At 38.7% G+C, this 15063-nt stretch overlaps 1 protein-coding gene across 3 annotated transcripts in view; it reads right to left on the bottom strand.

Annotated features, from left to right (window-relative positions):
• Positions 1-1351: 1351 nt before the first annotated feature.
• The window catches only part of KCNK2 (potassium two pore domain channel subfamily K member 2), a 194956-nt gene continuing 181244 nt past the window's right edge, over positions 1352-15063 (bottom strand). For all 3 annotated transcript variants that reach the window (XM_045452542.1, XM_045452541.1, XM_045452543.1), the window contains exon 7: positions 1352-3528. In XM_045452542.1, coding sequence (XP_045308498.1) covers positions 3211-3528 — 318 coding nt within the window. In that variant the 3' untranslated portion in view covers positions 1352-3210. The remainder of the gene's footprint in view (positions 3529-15063) is intronic.

Raw genomic sequence — 15063 nt, 5'->3', positions numbered from 1 at the left:
AATAAGTTATGATTTTACTTAGAACAGCAAATGTTTTTTTTTTAAAAAAAGAAAACAAAAATAGAAGTTGATCTAGGTGTCCAGTTCCTAGGCGTAAATAGCTATATCAAATCTTTAGAATGGCTAAATTTGTTTGTTTGTTTGTTTTCGTATTCCATCTGAAATTTCACTTAGTCTGCTTGAACATCTAGCCTTAAGAATCAAAGAATTCTACACATTTTTTACACAAAGGAGGGATTTAGTCTTCTTGTGTGTCACATGCTCCTTAGAATTTGAGAAGGAAACAAAGCCCTACAAACACACTGCTCCCACCTTTTTGATGGCTAAGACACAAATTATTCAGTTCCCTCTTGGCTTTAGAAGTTTCACTATTTACTGTATTACAAGAGTGAAGTGTTATTGAAAAAAGGGTGTGTGACATAGATTTGTATGAGAAATTGAAAGAACTCCAAAATAATCACTTTTACATTTAATAGCTATAAGGTAGAGGATTCTTGTCTAGAATCCATGTCTAAGATTTCATGTCAAAGAGTTCCTGATCCTTGCTGATTCTAGTCCTTAATTTTTTCCTCCGATATTCTTCAGGGCAAAACTCACTCAAACTGGTCTATTGGAAAAAAAAAAAAATTCACTAGAAGATTCTAGACTATGTTAAAACCTTTATCAATGTTCTTTCCACAGTAAACAAAGTAATTTTAAATTTACAAATTAAGTGAACAAAGCTTGAGGAAATAAAATTGATAAAATACACACTTTTTCTTAGATTTTCCCCAATTTTGAGGATAATGTCGGGAACGAGTTGTAAGCTATTTACTGAGCATCAAGGTGCATGGGGATGAATAAATAATATATTTATGTAAGACACTGATAAGGTATGTTCAAATATTTGGGGCATGAGGTTTAGAAATTTAGTTGGCAACTGCCTTCTTTAGGCTTCAACACTGCCAGGATTTTTTATTGTTTTTTGTTTTGTTTTATTTTTTTCCTTAGAAAAAAATATTCAGGTGCCTGTTTTTGGCATTCAGATTAACTCAGTGTCAAGACAGGGTCTAACAGTGATAAAATAAGCTATTGATATGTCATGGTTTAATAGAAACAATCTTGAGTTTATATGCAATTTAAAATACCCTATTTGAAAAGTGCAATTTCAGGATGTTTACTTTCGATTAACAGTCACCAAGAAGAACATTCTGTATTTGCCAAGGGTAGTAATACTGCATCAGAAATATTTCTTGAATATTATGAATGAAGGAGCCACAGAAAACTCAGCATGAAAAGTGACGTCCTGGAGTTCTACTCAGCTGGAATCCCTTCTGCATTCTCAGCAGCAAGCAGGACACTCAGAAAATGCTGACTTTAATTACAAACTTTATTTGTCAATACAATTCACAGTTTATACATGGTGCATTCCACCATATGAACTTTCAGAACAGTTATTGAGGAGATGAGTGTAGCTTTCTTTCTAAAAGAGCCTGACTTTCTAAAATTTTGGTTAGAATTTTTTAAGTTTATAAAAGTACCTTCAACAAGTTTACATAATATTTACATGTCTAGCTTAAATTTAAATTTTGGAAAATAAGCATCTATTTAGATGTTTTTTTTTTTTTTAAAGATCCTGTTTATTTTTTAAGACCCTAATCTGAATGCTACTTATTCAGATATTTCCACATTTATTCCCCAGAATAAAAGAAATGTTTTGTAATTATATTTGGGGAAATCATCTTTCTGCATTTTAAAAATTATATATACAATGTACAGCAGATCTAAGTATGAAAATAAACGAGAGTAGCAATCTACTAGGTGCCTGTAATGAGTTTTTTCTGAATCTTGGAAACATCCAAAGAGTTACAGGATATAAAATTCAACTAAAAAGGGTTATCAGCATTTTCTATCTAAAAAAAAAAAAAAAGCTCCCAAGATTTAAATTGTGCTATAACAGCTTTTCTCTAATGTCAAAGATGAATTATGCCTGCAATCTGCATTTTTTTCCATGTGCAATATATCACAGTGATCCCAGTTTCCACTTCTCCTCTCAAACTCCGTCGCAGCTCCAGAGGGACACCCACACAAGGCTAGGCTGTGCCCAACTCCAGCTACAGCGTCACCTCCCCTGTCTGGCGAAAGTCACCCAGGGAAAGAAAATCGTGTAAGCCTTCCACGTCAAAAAGCAAATAGGTGCTGGCAGTATAATGTTTATTAGCAAATGCCTCGTAACACATTATCGTGCTATCTTCTTTCACACCAATTGTCTTAAATCACCTCCAATACTATCCATGTCTGACAGCTTTCTCCTATCAGATCATATATATATATATATTTTTTTTCTTCCACCTTTAAAAAATGTAGTTATTAAATGATAAATTCCAAATACTGCCAGGAAAAAAGGGACTGTTTGGAGCCGCCAATTTTACCGGCCTGGAAATAATTACACTGTGTATATGTACCACTGGTACCTGAGTCAAATAAATACTCAGAGGGACCATCTGTGCACCTCATTTCTTTGCAGTGCCTTTAACGCTAGAATTTCTGAGTGTTGCTTCAATGTCCATCTAATGTGGCATCTATTCCTTCTTCGGGCATCATCACTTCATTTTACACACTGTTTCCAGCAAGGTATGGTATTCAAACGGGAGTTGTGGGATAAAGGGCTGCAGAGGTGAGCCTAGGGGTAGGGCGGGGAAGGAGAAACCATACATTAGCTAGAGGGGTTCTGTTTCTTCGTAAGATAAGGCACTGACAGAAAATTTCTTAGGTAAAAGGCTGCATAAGAATCTCTTGCCATTTACAAAAAGAAATGTTGTCATCCATAAATGGTCCATATCTAGGCTCAGTTAGGTAGACCCTGAAAAGTTAAGGACTGATCCCTCAAAGCTACATTATTACCAAAAACAATTATAATTCATTCTGAGGCCTTATGGCACATTAGGAAAAGAGGGAGGAAAACAGTCTGGGCACAGAAAGGCATCAGACATTGCTTGTTTTATTCCACTTGTCAAAGAACGTGGACCGTTCAACAAGCGTCATCAAAAAGATAGTGCTGGCTCAGGATTCCAAATTCTCTTGATGGTTGATGACCATGATGGGTGTTATCTATTTTGTTTCCCCCTTTGGAGCTCATGCACAATTTAAAAAATGCTACCAGCAACAGTCATTAAAGAGCATACAGAAGTCCTCACCTATGGCTACGCCTAAGGCTCTTCAAAGAGAGGGCTATTTAATGTTCTCGATCACCGCAATCTCCTCGCCTGCACAGTGGGGCGTCAATCCGTTCAAATAGATACTCTCAGTTTTCAGTAAGGGAGGCAGGACGTCCCTCTCGCTGGCCAGGTGATTCACGGACAGGGTCCTCCTGCACGGGGTCAGCTCTTGGTTGTGGTTCCCGGCGAGTTCCGCCGACAGCTTCCGCTTAATGGAGGTGGCGCGCTGGAACTTGTCGTAGATCTCCACGCTCAGGCGCCTCCTGGTCTCCTTGAACTCGGCAGTGACGTTTGCCGTCCACTCAGCGGCGTGGGCTCTGAATTCTCCCACCTGGAGCACGCATGCGGAGAAAACACAGAGAGACACCAACATGACAGTCAGCATTTTGTGTGCCTTCTCTCTTGAGCGTTTTATTGTGTTTTAAAAAGGAGATCGGAGCCTTTTGAAATACCGGAGGTCTGAGGATTGGTGTGATTACACACGCGGTGCAGCGTGAGGCTCCTTCTGACATAGATACGGCTCTACAAATTAATCCGTGAACTTAAACCCTCGAAACCGAATTGTATTAGAGGTGCTAGATGTGCCTCTGTCACTGAAGCTTCTGCAGCTGTAAAAAGGCAATCTCTAACTTTTTGAGACGCTGTGGGTTATTTTTTCATCTGTAATTTCCAGAAGTATTTGAACGTAGAAAAGGCAGTCAGACACCGGTAGGAGCAGCAAGACCGAGTAAAAGCCCAGAATGTGAACCCCGGTGACCTGGTTGGTGCCGGTAGCGATGCTGTGTTTGCTCGGGATGCAAACACAGGTTTGAGAGGGCGGAAGTGGTGTGTGCAAGAACTTTGTGTCCAGCCCCACACTGGCGTCATCTGGGAATTCTCTGTTTACTAAATGAGCAGTAAAATATTTTGTTTCTGCTTTCAGGGAAAGCAAAGGAAGGAGAGCTGGCAAGCCCACTTCGAGGCCCATTTGGAGACTAAGTCCAAGGCCTAGTTTCTGAATGAACGTTTGCGGAATTGGGGAAGTTACTCAACCCATCCCAGCCGCCGCTTACTCGGGGGCAGGACACGCATCTTCAGGGCACAACCGTCTTCTCTGTATACTGACTGTACTTACTTCCTCCCCCATTCTGATTGTCATTAATGTTTTTACAGAAATGGTCTTACATGAAACACATTGTTTTGCAAATGGCTTTTTTCCCCCACTTAACCAATTTTAGTCATTTGGTCCTAATAGTATCCATTAGTGCTGCCTCACAGTTTGTATCAGCTGATAAAAACAGAGGGGGAGGGGGATGACAACCTCCAGGTCCTGTTCTGTCGCTCACATTCTGTGTGTCCACAGGCAAGCGATTTTTACCTTTTTTGAACTTTAGGTTCCTTATCTATAAAATAAGGGTAATAATGGTTTCATAGGAGAGATAAGTGATGTGCGTGTGTCTCCTTAAAATATAAAGGACTACAAAATTACTAACTATGACAGTGAGGCTGGTGATGATATGGCTTGCCAGGGGTACTTTGAGAGCTTAAAGCAGAATACCAGAAACAGACTAAGTGATGCAGAATTGAAAAAATGGGACATTTCTCCCTGGAATGTAATTCACAGTTTCTAAGCATCTAGTGGAGACGTGGTCTGAGGTCTCTTGGCAGGTCTCCCCAGAAATGCAACGGATTACCTAACCCTGGGTTACATGGAACTTTAAGCCATGAGGCGCTCTGGACATGTTGAAGACATATGTAAACGATACTGCTGAACCGTCGTCCTGGTCAGATGCACTGGCTGATGTACTTCATTAGTCAAAGGAAGGCTAAGGCAAGAGAGTGATTATGTTTATGTTCTGCTCATTTTTACAACTGGGATAATATTTTAAAAACTAATGGTGAATTCAGTATAGAACTCAATAAACATTTACTCATAATAAAAAGGACTGCCACTATTAACGCGGGTCTATGTCATGGGATTGTGTAAAATTCTGTATATATGTATAGTGCCTACTATGTGCTGGATGGTGCTCTTTCAAAAATGTTAACTTACTTAATCACCTTGAGGATGGTTCTTTCCCCCATTTGACAGAAGAAACTGAGGCTAGAGAGGTTAAAACACTTAAGACACACAGTAAATATGTGCTGAAGCCAGAATTCAAACTTGGAGGCCTAGCTCCACCATATTATTCTGCCTTGCCAGTAAAATATATATTTTTTTAATTTTTGTAATGTTTATTTATTTTTGAGAGAGAGACAGAGTGTGAGTGGGGGAGGGGCAGAGAGAGAAGGAGACACAGAATCCGAAGCAGGCTCCAGGCTCTGAGCTGTCAGCACAGAGCCCGACGCGGGGCTTGAACTCCTGAACTACTAGATCCTGACCTGAGCTGAAGTTGGACACTTAACTGACTGAGCCACCCAGGTGCCCTGCCAGTAAAGTCTTATTAATTCTAAGGACTAAACGTCTTTTGGAGGAGCATAAGGCAAATTCACATCGTATGGAAATCTATTCCATTGGCAGTTTATATATTAGGGCGAGGATAGTCTGTCACGGTTTCCTAAAGACACTGGGAGAATAAAAGTTTTTCCAGTTCCCGCTCTAGGGCTACTTATGTAAACCAACAGTGGTATCTGTTTCCTCTCTACTGTGCCCTGATTTTTCTATTATTCTTCACGATACTGGACTTGAGGAATGTAGCCACTCAAACTCAAAACTTGAAAGTAAGGAGGAAGAAAAAGAGAAAAATAAAAGAGAGTCCCTCAGAAACCAAACCAAGGCCATCAAAATAATTAGTTGTTCCTGTTTCTTAAAAAAATATCCTGACCTTACAGAATTGTCTATAGCAATATAGTCATTATTGACCAAATAACAGTATCCTATAGTCCCGTTTCTGTTAATAAGGATGAAACTGTATATTGAAACTCTAAAGGTGCTCTTTTGTTTCCAAAGAAATTAGAATGTCACATTTATATAAGTAAAATTTTTCTTGATTGAAATGTTAATGCTAGTGGTGTTCTGGAGAATTACAATGAATCCTTATGCACTAAAACATTTTTTGTCTCACTGGATTTTTATAAAAATCTTTCAATCACTTAATCAAATAGTATCTCATCTGCCTAAAACTAAGCAGTCTACACTACTTAGTAACGAAGCAGAGGACCCAAAACGAGCAAAAATAGCTCCTAAAGGATCACAGTGAATGTTCCTGCAGCTTAGGCACTTGACTCAGAGAAGAGGTCTCCCCCCAGATTCCATGTGTCCCGGATTTGTACACGGTGCTCACAGGCCGTGTGATCTGAATTACAAGCAAAGGAAGAAAATGGAGTGCTACAGTCACTTGCCCTCTGAACTCTAAGGGAACTGCTCTTACCCTTGTCACTAAATTTACAGTGGACCGTTCTTTGTCCCTGCTCTGCCTGATCTTCCCAAAGGGTTTTGCTGACTACTGCCTCCCCTCCAATCAATCTTTGGTCCTAGCTTCCAAATCAGCACCCTCTCAAGGTGTTGCTTCACCACGTAGGCTAATTCTTCTCAATCACCTTGGGGACTCACTTTCTTTTACCTTTTCCTTGACTATCTTTGTTCCCCAGAGTTCTAGTCTTCTCATTTTCCCTGGATGATTGTCTCTTTCCAATGGTTTCAATTACCATCTGCCTGCTGATGACTACCAAAATACCTATTTCCAGGTCTAATCCCTGACTGAATTCTGTATCCATACAACTTTCACTTTAGATGACTTCTCGGCATCTCAAACTCAGCCTATCTCCAAATGAAATCATTTAACTTCTCCAACCTGTTCTTAGTTAATTGCTTATCACAGTGAACAGTACCATTAACCACTGCATTTCCCAGGCTGAACTTCAATATAATCCTTTGTTCTTCCTCTCACTCAATCTTATGTCAAATCAGCCTTGAGTCTTCCCAATTTCCCTCTTTTTCTCTCAATTCCTTTCACTTCTCTCTATTCCTGTTGTCAAAACTGTGGTCCTGTCTACCGTTTTGGCTCATCTGTATTGCTTCAGCAGCCTCCTAACCAGTCTTGCTGACTTACGTCCACCTCTCTCAAATGCATTATCCACACAGCAGTTACAGTGAGTTCCCTTTAATAAACACGAATCGATCAGGTACTTTCCCTTGTATAAAACCATTCAATTGATTCCTGCTTCACTTAGGAGAAAGTCCAAACTCTTTCAAGTGGCTCATATGTTCTAGGGTCTACCTATTTTGGCCTCAATTCTAACCATCATCCTTCTCAAAGTCTATTCTTAGGGGCCATCTTGAACATTTATTTCCTCAAACACACCACTCATTCTTTTGCCTTTATTCATTCACTGGTTATTATTCTCTCTGTTCAGAGTAGTGTTCCCAAGTCCTTCTCTAGTGCTTAGTGCATTTCCTACTCATCCTAAACTAGTCACCCTAGACTGCTTCCCGGAGCCATTCCCTGACCTCCCCGCCCCGCCCCAGACTACATCAGGGTCATTACAGCAGTCTGTACTTCCCTAGCATTACTCTCATCACAGTGTATTACAACTATTAGTTTCATTGCTCTCTTGGCTTCATGGTGATGAAAAGATATGTCTGCTGTATCCTATTCAGCTTTCCCAGAACACAGAAGAGTATAGATAGTGGGGATTTAGTAAGTGTTTGTTGGACAAATGAATGAATGAATGGCAGACCAGTCGGTCATGTTTTGGAAACCAAGCTCCAATAAGAAGAGTGTGCTTCCTGGTTGACTCTGATGGGATAATCCTGTTCCTTTCAGGAGAAAGATACAGCCAGGTCTATTCATAGTAAACATTCAAAGTATGTGTCCTCAAACTTTTTAGACTTTGTAGAGTCTCCTCACCATTCTAAGAATGGTTCTCAAAGTGAAGAACATCATTTAAATAAAAACCCCTTTAAATCAAAGTAAAAATCAGAATTCACCATTTTGTGTGACAATACCTGACTAGGCTATCCCAGAACCTGGCTGCAACATCATTATGTATATAACATTTAAAGTTAAAGAAGGGTTAGTGCTTTTATTTTAGAAGAATCACCAATATCTTCGTCTGCCACTATGAACACTTGCTAAGCATCTAATAGCTTTTCAGGGTAGCAAAGTCTCATGATTACAGAGGTCCAGTATTTGCCTCTTCAGTAGTGGTTCCAAGCCCTAGAATCTTCAGGTTCTCTAAAGTATCTGAAATAATACCAAGGAGGCCCTTGATATGGTAGCAACATAATTTAAAACCAAGCACTTGCCATATTTCAACTTCTTTCAGGGCAATTTACCTAAATCACATAAGATTGACAGGATGGCCTAAGAAAGATGAAAGTTCACTACTTTAGAAACTTGCAATTTATGAAGTTCACAGGAAGCTCATTTGTAATCATAAGGAGTATTTATCACTCCATTGACTCTAAATCAACCAACGACATGGCAGATTCTTTGAGGGTAAAGATCACTGGCCAATTTCTTATCAAGCTCACCCTTTCTTCCCCCTTCACACTGCAGCTTCTGGGACAATGCTTCGAATAGAGTAATTTAAAGTTTAGTTTTCTCAATCTACATGGTAAGCTTAATGACAGAAACTATGCATCCTATTTATTTCTTCTTCTCATAAAAGTGCCCAACCTGGTAATTTGAACAAACTAGACTCCTGGATGCTTTCTGACCGACTAGTGAGAAATCTGTGGCTGCTGACTGACACAGCCCTCTTCCTGAATACAGACACTCTCAGGGACTTGCCTATGAAGCTGCTATTTGCATAAGTTCTAGATCAGTGTGTGTTGGTACAGCCTGAAGAGAAAGCAATTTATAAATAAATTTTACTAATCACTAAAATGTTCATATCCTTGGATGAAAGTCAATTCATAGAAATTTATCCTGGACAAGAATTTTTGCCAAAGGGAAAAAATACGTATGGAGATATCCTCTGAACTATACTTTGAATTGCACAATAATATTGAGATTAGTAAAGGTCATTTAAGAAGCCAGTGTTCATGAGAAGTCCTCAGCTTGAGAAACTATTTTCTCTTATTATGTTGTGTTGAGTAAAGTGATGAAGAAAGTAAAATTATGTCTCTATTTTGATTACAACTATGTAGAATAATGAATGTATATAGGCAAGGGTAGTAGAAACAACAGTATGTAAAAATGGCAACTGTAGATTTCAACAGTCCCATATTGAATGCCTATTATGAAACAGATCCTGGGCTTACTGCTGACTTTCTTGAGTTGCAGAAAGTTTTGAGTAGTTTTTTGTTGCCTTTTAAATCTCCCCTTACTGATGTTATAGTACTACCTGTGTAGATTCAGTGTCTAGCATACCCAGCCCTGAAAAAAAGCTTGTGAGGGCAGAGTTCTCTATGGAATGCTTTTTATTTGCTCAACACATGTACCAGAATTGGATTGCAGTTGCCACTGGGAGTTTTTCTCAGCCAGACATCAAAGAAAAAAATATACCTTGCAGGAATCTTTAAAGTTACAAAGAAAAAAATGCCTGAGAATCAGTAAGATGTAAAGGCAGCCTCCAGAAGGGGAGAAAATATTTGCCAATCCTATTATCTGATAAGAGGTTAATATCCAAAATATATAAAGAACTCCTACAACCCAATAGCAAAAAAAAACAAGCAATCTGATGAAAATAATAGGCAGAGGATCTGAATAGACATTTTTCCAAAGAAGATACACAGAGCCCCAGCACGTACATGAGGTGTTCAACATCACCCATCATCAGGGAAATGCAATTCAAAACCACCATGAGATATCCCCTCACACCTGTTAGAACAGCGAGTATAAAAAAGATAAGAAGTAACAAGCTTTGGCCAGGATGTGGAGAAAAGGCAACCCTTGTGCACTGTTGGTGGGACTGCAAATTGCTGCAACCACTCTGAAAAATAGTATGTGGGTTCCTCAAAAATTAAAAATAGAACTAGCAAAAGATACAGCAATTCCACTTCTCAGCATTTATCCAAAGAAAATGAAACCACTTGCTCAAAAAGATATACGCACCCTCATGTTCACTGCAGTATTATTTGCAAGAGCCAAGACATGGAAACAACCTAAGTGTCCATCGATGGATGAATGGATAAAGAAACTGTGGTGTATATATAAACATATTCAGTCATAAAAAATGAGATCTTGCCATTTGCAACAACATAGATGGAACTTGAAGGCATTATGCTAAGTGAAATAAGTCAGAGGAAGACAAATATCATATAATCATATGATCTCATTCACATATGGAATCTTACACACACACACACACACACACACACCAAGCTCACAGATAACAGAAGAGACTGGTGGTTGCCATAGGCAGGAATAGCAGGGTGGGCAAAATGGGTGAAAGGAGTTTAAGTGTACAAACTTCCAGTTATAAATAAGTCATGGGGATATAATGTACAGCATGGCAACTATAATTAATAACACCATACTGCATATTTGCAAGTTGCTAAGAGAGTAGATCTTAAGAGTTCTCACCAATAAGATTAAAAAATTCTGTAACTATGTATGGTGATGGACTGGTGGTGATCATTTTGCAGTATATACAAATACTGAATCGTTATTTAGTATACACGAAAGTAATGTCATGTTGTATGTCAATTATACCTCAAAGAAAGAAATTAAAAAATAAAATATTCTTAAAAAGATGGAGAATGTTTGAATCACTACTTCTGAATCTTTACCTTGTTTACTAAAGTATAATCCATTACACTTTACATCTAGGTGTGATGACTTTCATATTTATTAGTGATTTCACTTCTGAAAGTTTCCTTGTCTCTACCCCAGGTCAGTCTTCACCAGAATAGTCTTTCCTGGTAACAGAAAGTGTAATGACCTAAAGAGAATGGTCAGTGTTCTAAGTTTGAAAATTTTTTTTTTAATTTCAGGTCTTTTAAATGTTTGGTCTTTATCAACTGCATTTCTAAGGTTATTTTCCTTCAAGCAACTCTGCAAAATACCAGCTACATGTTTTTTTTATTTTATTTTTATTTTTCCAAGAGAGTAAAGCTGATTCGTGAGGAGCAGTAATGCCTTATACTTTCTTTTCCTTTCTGCTCTGTGTCTGAGCCATGCTTCTGTGACAGGAAGACACAATCCTAGCCTGACTTTTGATAAGAGAATAGATTCCAGGGTGCAGGTATCCTCTCAACAAGGCAAAAGCCACTGTCTCTTCATCAGCTGGGGTTCCCTGAAAAATTGCTGTTGAATATTAACTAATATGCAAGGGGTTCTACAATTTTATTTTAAAAAAATGTTTATTTATTTTGAGAAGGAGGGAGGGGCAGAGAGAGGAAGAGAGAGAAACCCATGCAGGCTCTGTGCTGTCAGCACAGGGGGCTCTATAATTTTAAACCATGCTGTTCATGAGTCCTGTTTTTTTTTTGTTTTTTTTTGTTTTTTATAAAATTCAACAATCACCATAGGGTTAAATCTTATTTCATTTTAATCTGCTGCTTAATTTATCAAATGAACTTGTGAAATCCCTCCAATTTAGAATTCTAACCTGAATTATTTATTTACCTTAACTCTCTATTTCACTTTGACCGAACAAGTCTTTAGCCCTTCCATACATTTCCATTAAGCTGGAAAACCTAGCGTTCTCTGCTTTAGCTTTTCACCTAGAATCACAACTATCCTACTTTCCCACCGACCCATTAGCTTTGAAATTCTACAGCATCGTTTATAGAGTTTTTGGTTTTCAGATCATTAATAGTACTAAAAAGTTGCTCATGTTCTAAATTGTCCATTTCCAAAGATTGAATATCTCAGCGACATTTTTCCCCAATTACTTGCAGGCAGCTGCTCTAGAGTGGAGATTTGTGGTACAATTTGGAGAGTCGGCAACAGTGGCTCCACTAGTCCTCTGTGTTAAGGCAGCAATTCAAATTTCCTTTCCTTCACATCGCTTTCCACCAGTCACTTCCCTCGAATGACTCCCTTCCATTCTCAGTTCATGAACAAGGCCAATTTTTGCAGTTCTACAATCTTTGCTAGTCAGTTTCTCCCTACAGACCTTACCCTACCTTATCTCTATTTTCTATTCTAATTGGTTTTTTCTTTCCATGTGTGCTCAATTAACTATGAATAATAATCACTCATTATAGGTAAGCCAGTCCCTTTCATAGAGTCATAACTAGATGAGGAATTTCTATCTGAAACTCTGTAAGGTTTTTGTAAGTTTTTTTTCCAATTAACAAAAGCCAACTCAACTACTGGATAATACTTGGAAGAACTTCAACTTTTCTTAAAAAAAAACATTTTTTAGGGGCGCCTGGGTGGCTCCGTCAGTGAAGCGTCCCACTCTTGGTTTCAGCTCAGGCCATGATCTCATAGTTTGTAAGACTGAGTCTCCTATCAGGCTCTGAAGGTGCGGAGGCTGCTTGGGATTTTCTCTTTCTCCCTGTGTCTCTGTCCCTCCTGCTCTCACACTCTCTTAAAATAAACTAAAAACCCCCAACATTTTTTAATGTGCAGATCTAACCATTGATTTTTTAAAAGTTTTTGCTTAAGTTTCAGTTAATCCACATAGAGTGTAGTGTTTGTTTAGGCGTACAATATAGTGATTCAACACCTCCATACAACACCCGGTGCTCATCACAAGTGCCCTCCTTCATCCCCATCACCTATTTCACACCCCTCCTCCCCCCGGGAACCATCAGTTTGTTCTCTATAGTTAAGTCTGTTCCCTGGTTTGTCTCTCCCTGTCTCTTTTCTTTTTCCCTTGTTCATTGGTTTTGTTTCTTAAATTCCACAGGAGTGAAATCATATGGTATTTCTCTGACTGACTTATTTCACGTAGCATAATACTCTCGCTGCATCACGTCGTTGCAAGTGGCAAGATTTCATTTTTTTATGGCTAATATTCAGTTGTACTGCTTTGACATGGTAGGGTAACATGGCCAGAGACCTTTCTCCCTGAAGGATGGCTTCCAAAGAATCTAAAGCCAAGTTGAGCATTTAGGATTTAACGGCCATTTTGTCGTCTTCACCAGGAATAAGACTAAAGAGGTTTTTCTTGTCTTTCTCCAATGCATTTTCCTGCTCTTTGACAGTGGGATGTTAATTTCTTTTTCTCAGTGTTCAAACAATATATCTTAAAGACATGAGGACAATTAAAAACTAAAAGCAAGTAGCTGAGTTGAAAACTTTCTTCTGGTTAAATTTGTGAAAAAAAATTTAAAGATTACTTTGCATTCCAATTTAAGAGGTTGCCTAGCCTGTAATTCTTGACAATTATTATTAATTCATTTTCTGAAGTATTGACATTTCATCGTATTGTTGAACTGCACTGTTAAAAAGACCAAAGTAGTCTCTTTACCAACCAGGGTAAAACAAACACACACAACTGAAAGGATTGCTAAGTGTCACGTTATCTTCATGGAATGGCACATGTTTTTCTCTGGTTTTCAGGAAAGTATATGTAATATTCATTATGCCTCTTTAATATAAACTACTTTTTTTAGTTAGCAATTTCACTAGTTCTTTTTAAAAAAAAAATTTAATGTTTATTTTTGAGAGAGAGAGAAAGGGAGAGAGAGAGAAAGAACGAGTGGGGGAGGGGCAGAGAGAGAGGGAGACACAGAATCCGAGGCAGGCTCCAAGCTCTGAGCTGTCAGCACAGAGCCCGATGCGGGGCTCGAACCCACAAACCGTGAGATCATGAACTGAGCCTAAGTTGGATGCTTAACCGACTGAGCCACCCAGGTGCCCTTCTACAATTCTTAATACCACACAGGTTAACATAATTGTGTAAGGATTAAGTACAATAGTTTTAATAAAACAATGTCAAGAAAAATAATAACACTAATATTAATATTATGATTTTAAATATCTTTCTTGTAAAATATTTGCAAGTATTAAATATAATGTTAACTGTTTTAATAAGGTGGGGCTGCAAAATCTACAAAGTCACTTGTAGACTAGACTCAACTTCTTAATTGTTGTGACATACTGGCAGTGTATCACTGAATATTCTTAAAATTCTCCCCTCTGGTCTGGTACTGGAGTTAACTTTTTTTTTTTTTTTAAGTTTATTTATTTATTTTTGGAGAGTCAGAATGCGAGGGGGTGAGGAGCAGAGAGAGAGAGGGAAGATCTCAAGCAGGCTCCATGCCAGCCATCAGCGCAGAGCCCATGCGGGGCTCAAACTTTTGAAACTGTGAGATCATGACCTGAGCGGAAATCAAGAGTGAAGCTTAACAAACTGAGCCACCCAGGAGCCCCTGTTACTGTAGTTACTTTAACAGTCTGTATTATGGAGCTTATCCAACCTACAGAACGTTTTATTGTACTGTAAAGATAGGGATATTAACGTTTATTTATTTTTGAGACAGAGAGAGACAGAGCATGAATGGGGGAGGGTCAGAGAAAGCGAGGGAGACACAGAATCTGAAACAGGCTCCAGGCTCTGAGCGGTCAGCACAGAGCCCGATGCGGGGCTCGAACTCAAGGACCGCGAGATCATGACCTGAGCCGAAGTCAGCCGCTTAACCGACTGAGCCACCCAGGCGCCCCAAGATAGGGATATTAAAATTCATGAAACAATATAAAATAATTTATGTACTTTTTTCCAAAATATCACATACTCACGACTCAATTAGCTAGATATTTGTCTGTCACTACAATGTAGAAACTCTGTGATGGGGTGGGGGTGATGGTGGGGAATCCTGTATTTGTTTTCTTAAAGGTATCTCGCTGTGTGAAAAATAACCAGTCAAAAGTAAAAACTGAATGAAGGGGTGATGGAACTTTATAAGCATTCGCCACAAAATCAACTCATTACATACTTAATAAAATAAAAGCATTGACTGAGGTTTTCAAAACTCTTTCAAGAAACCTGGATTTAAGAGCAGCTTCCTTATAACAAAAGGGCATTTTATGTTCATATAGAA

The sequence above is a fragment of the Leopardus geoffroyi genome, chromosome C3 (assembly GCF_018350155.1).
Source record: "Leopardus geoffroyi isolate Oge1 chromosome C3, O.geoffroyi_Oge1_pat1.0, whole genome shotgun sequence".
In the NCBI taxonomy this organism is placed as follows: Eukaryota; Metazoa; Chordata; class Mammalia; order Carnivora; family Felidae; genus Leopardus; species Leopardus geoffroyi.
This window is presented reverse-complemented; position numbering and strand designations above follow the sequence as displayed.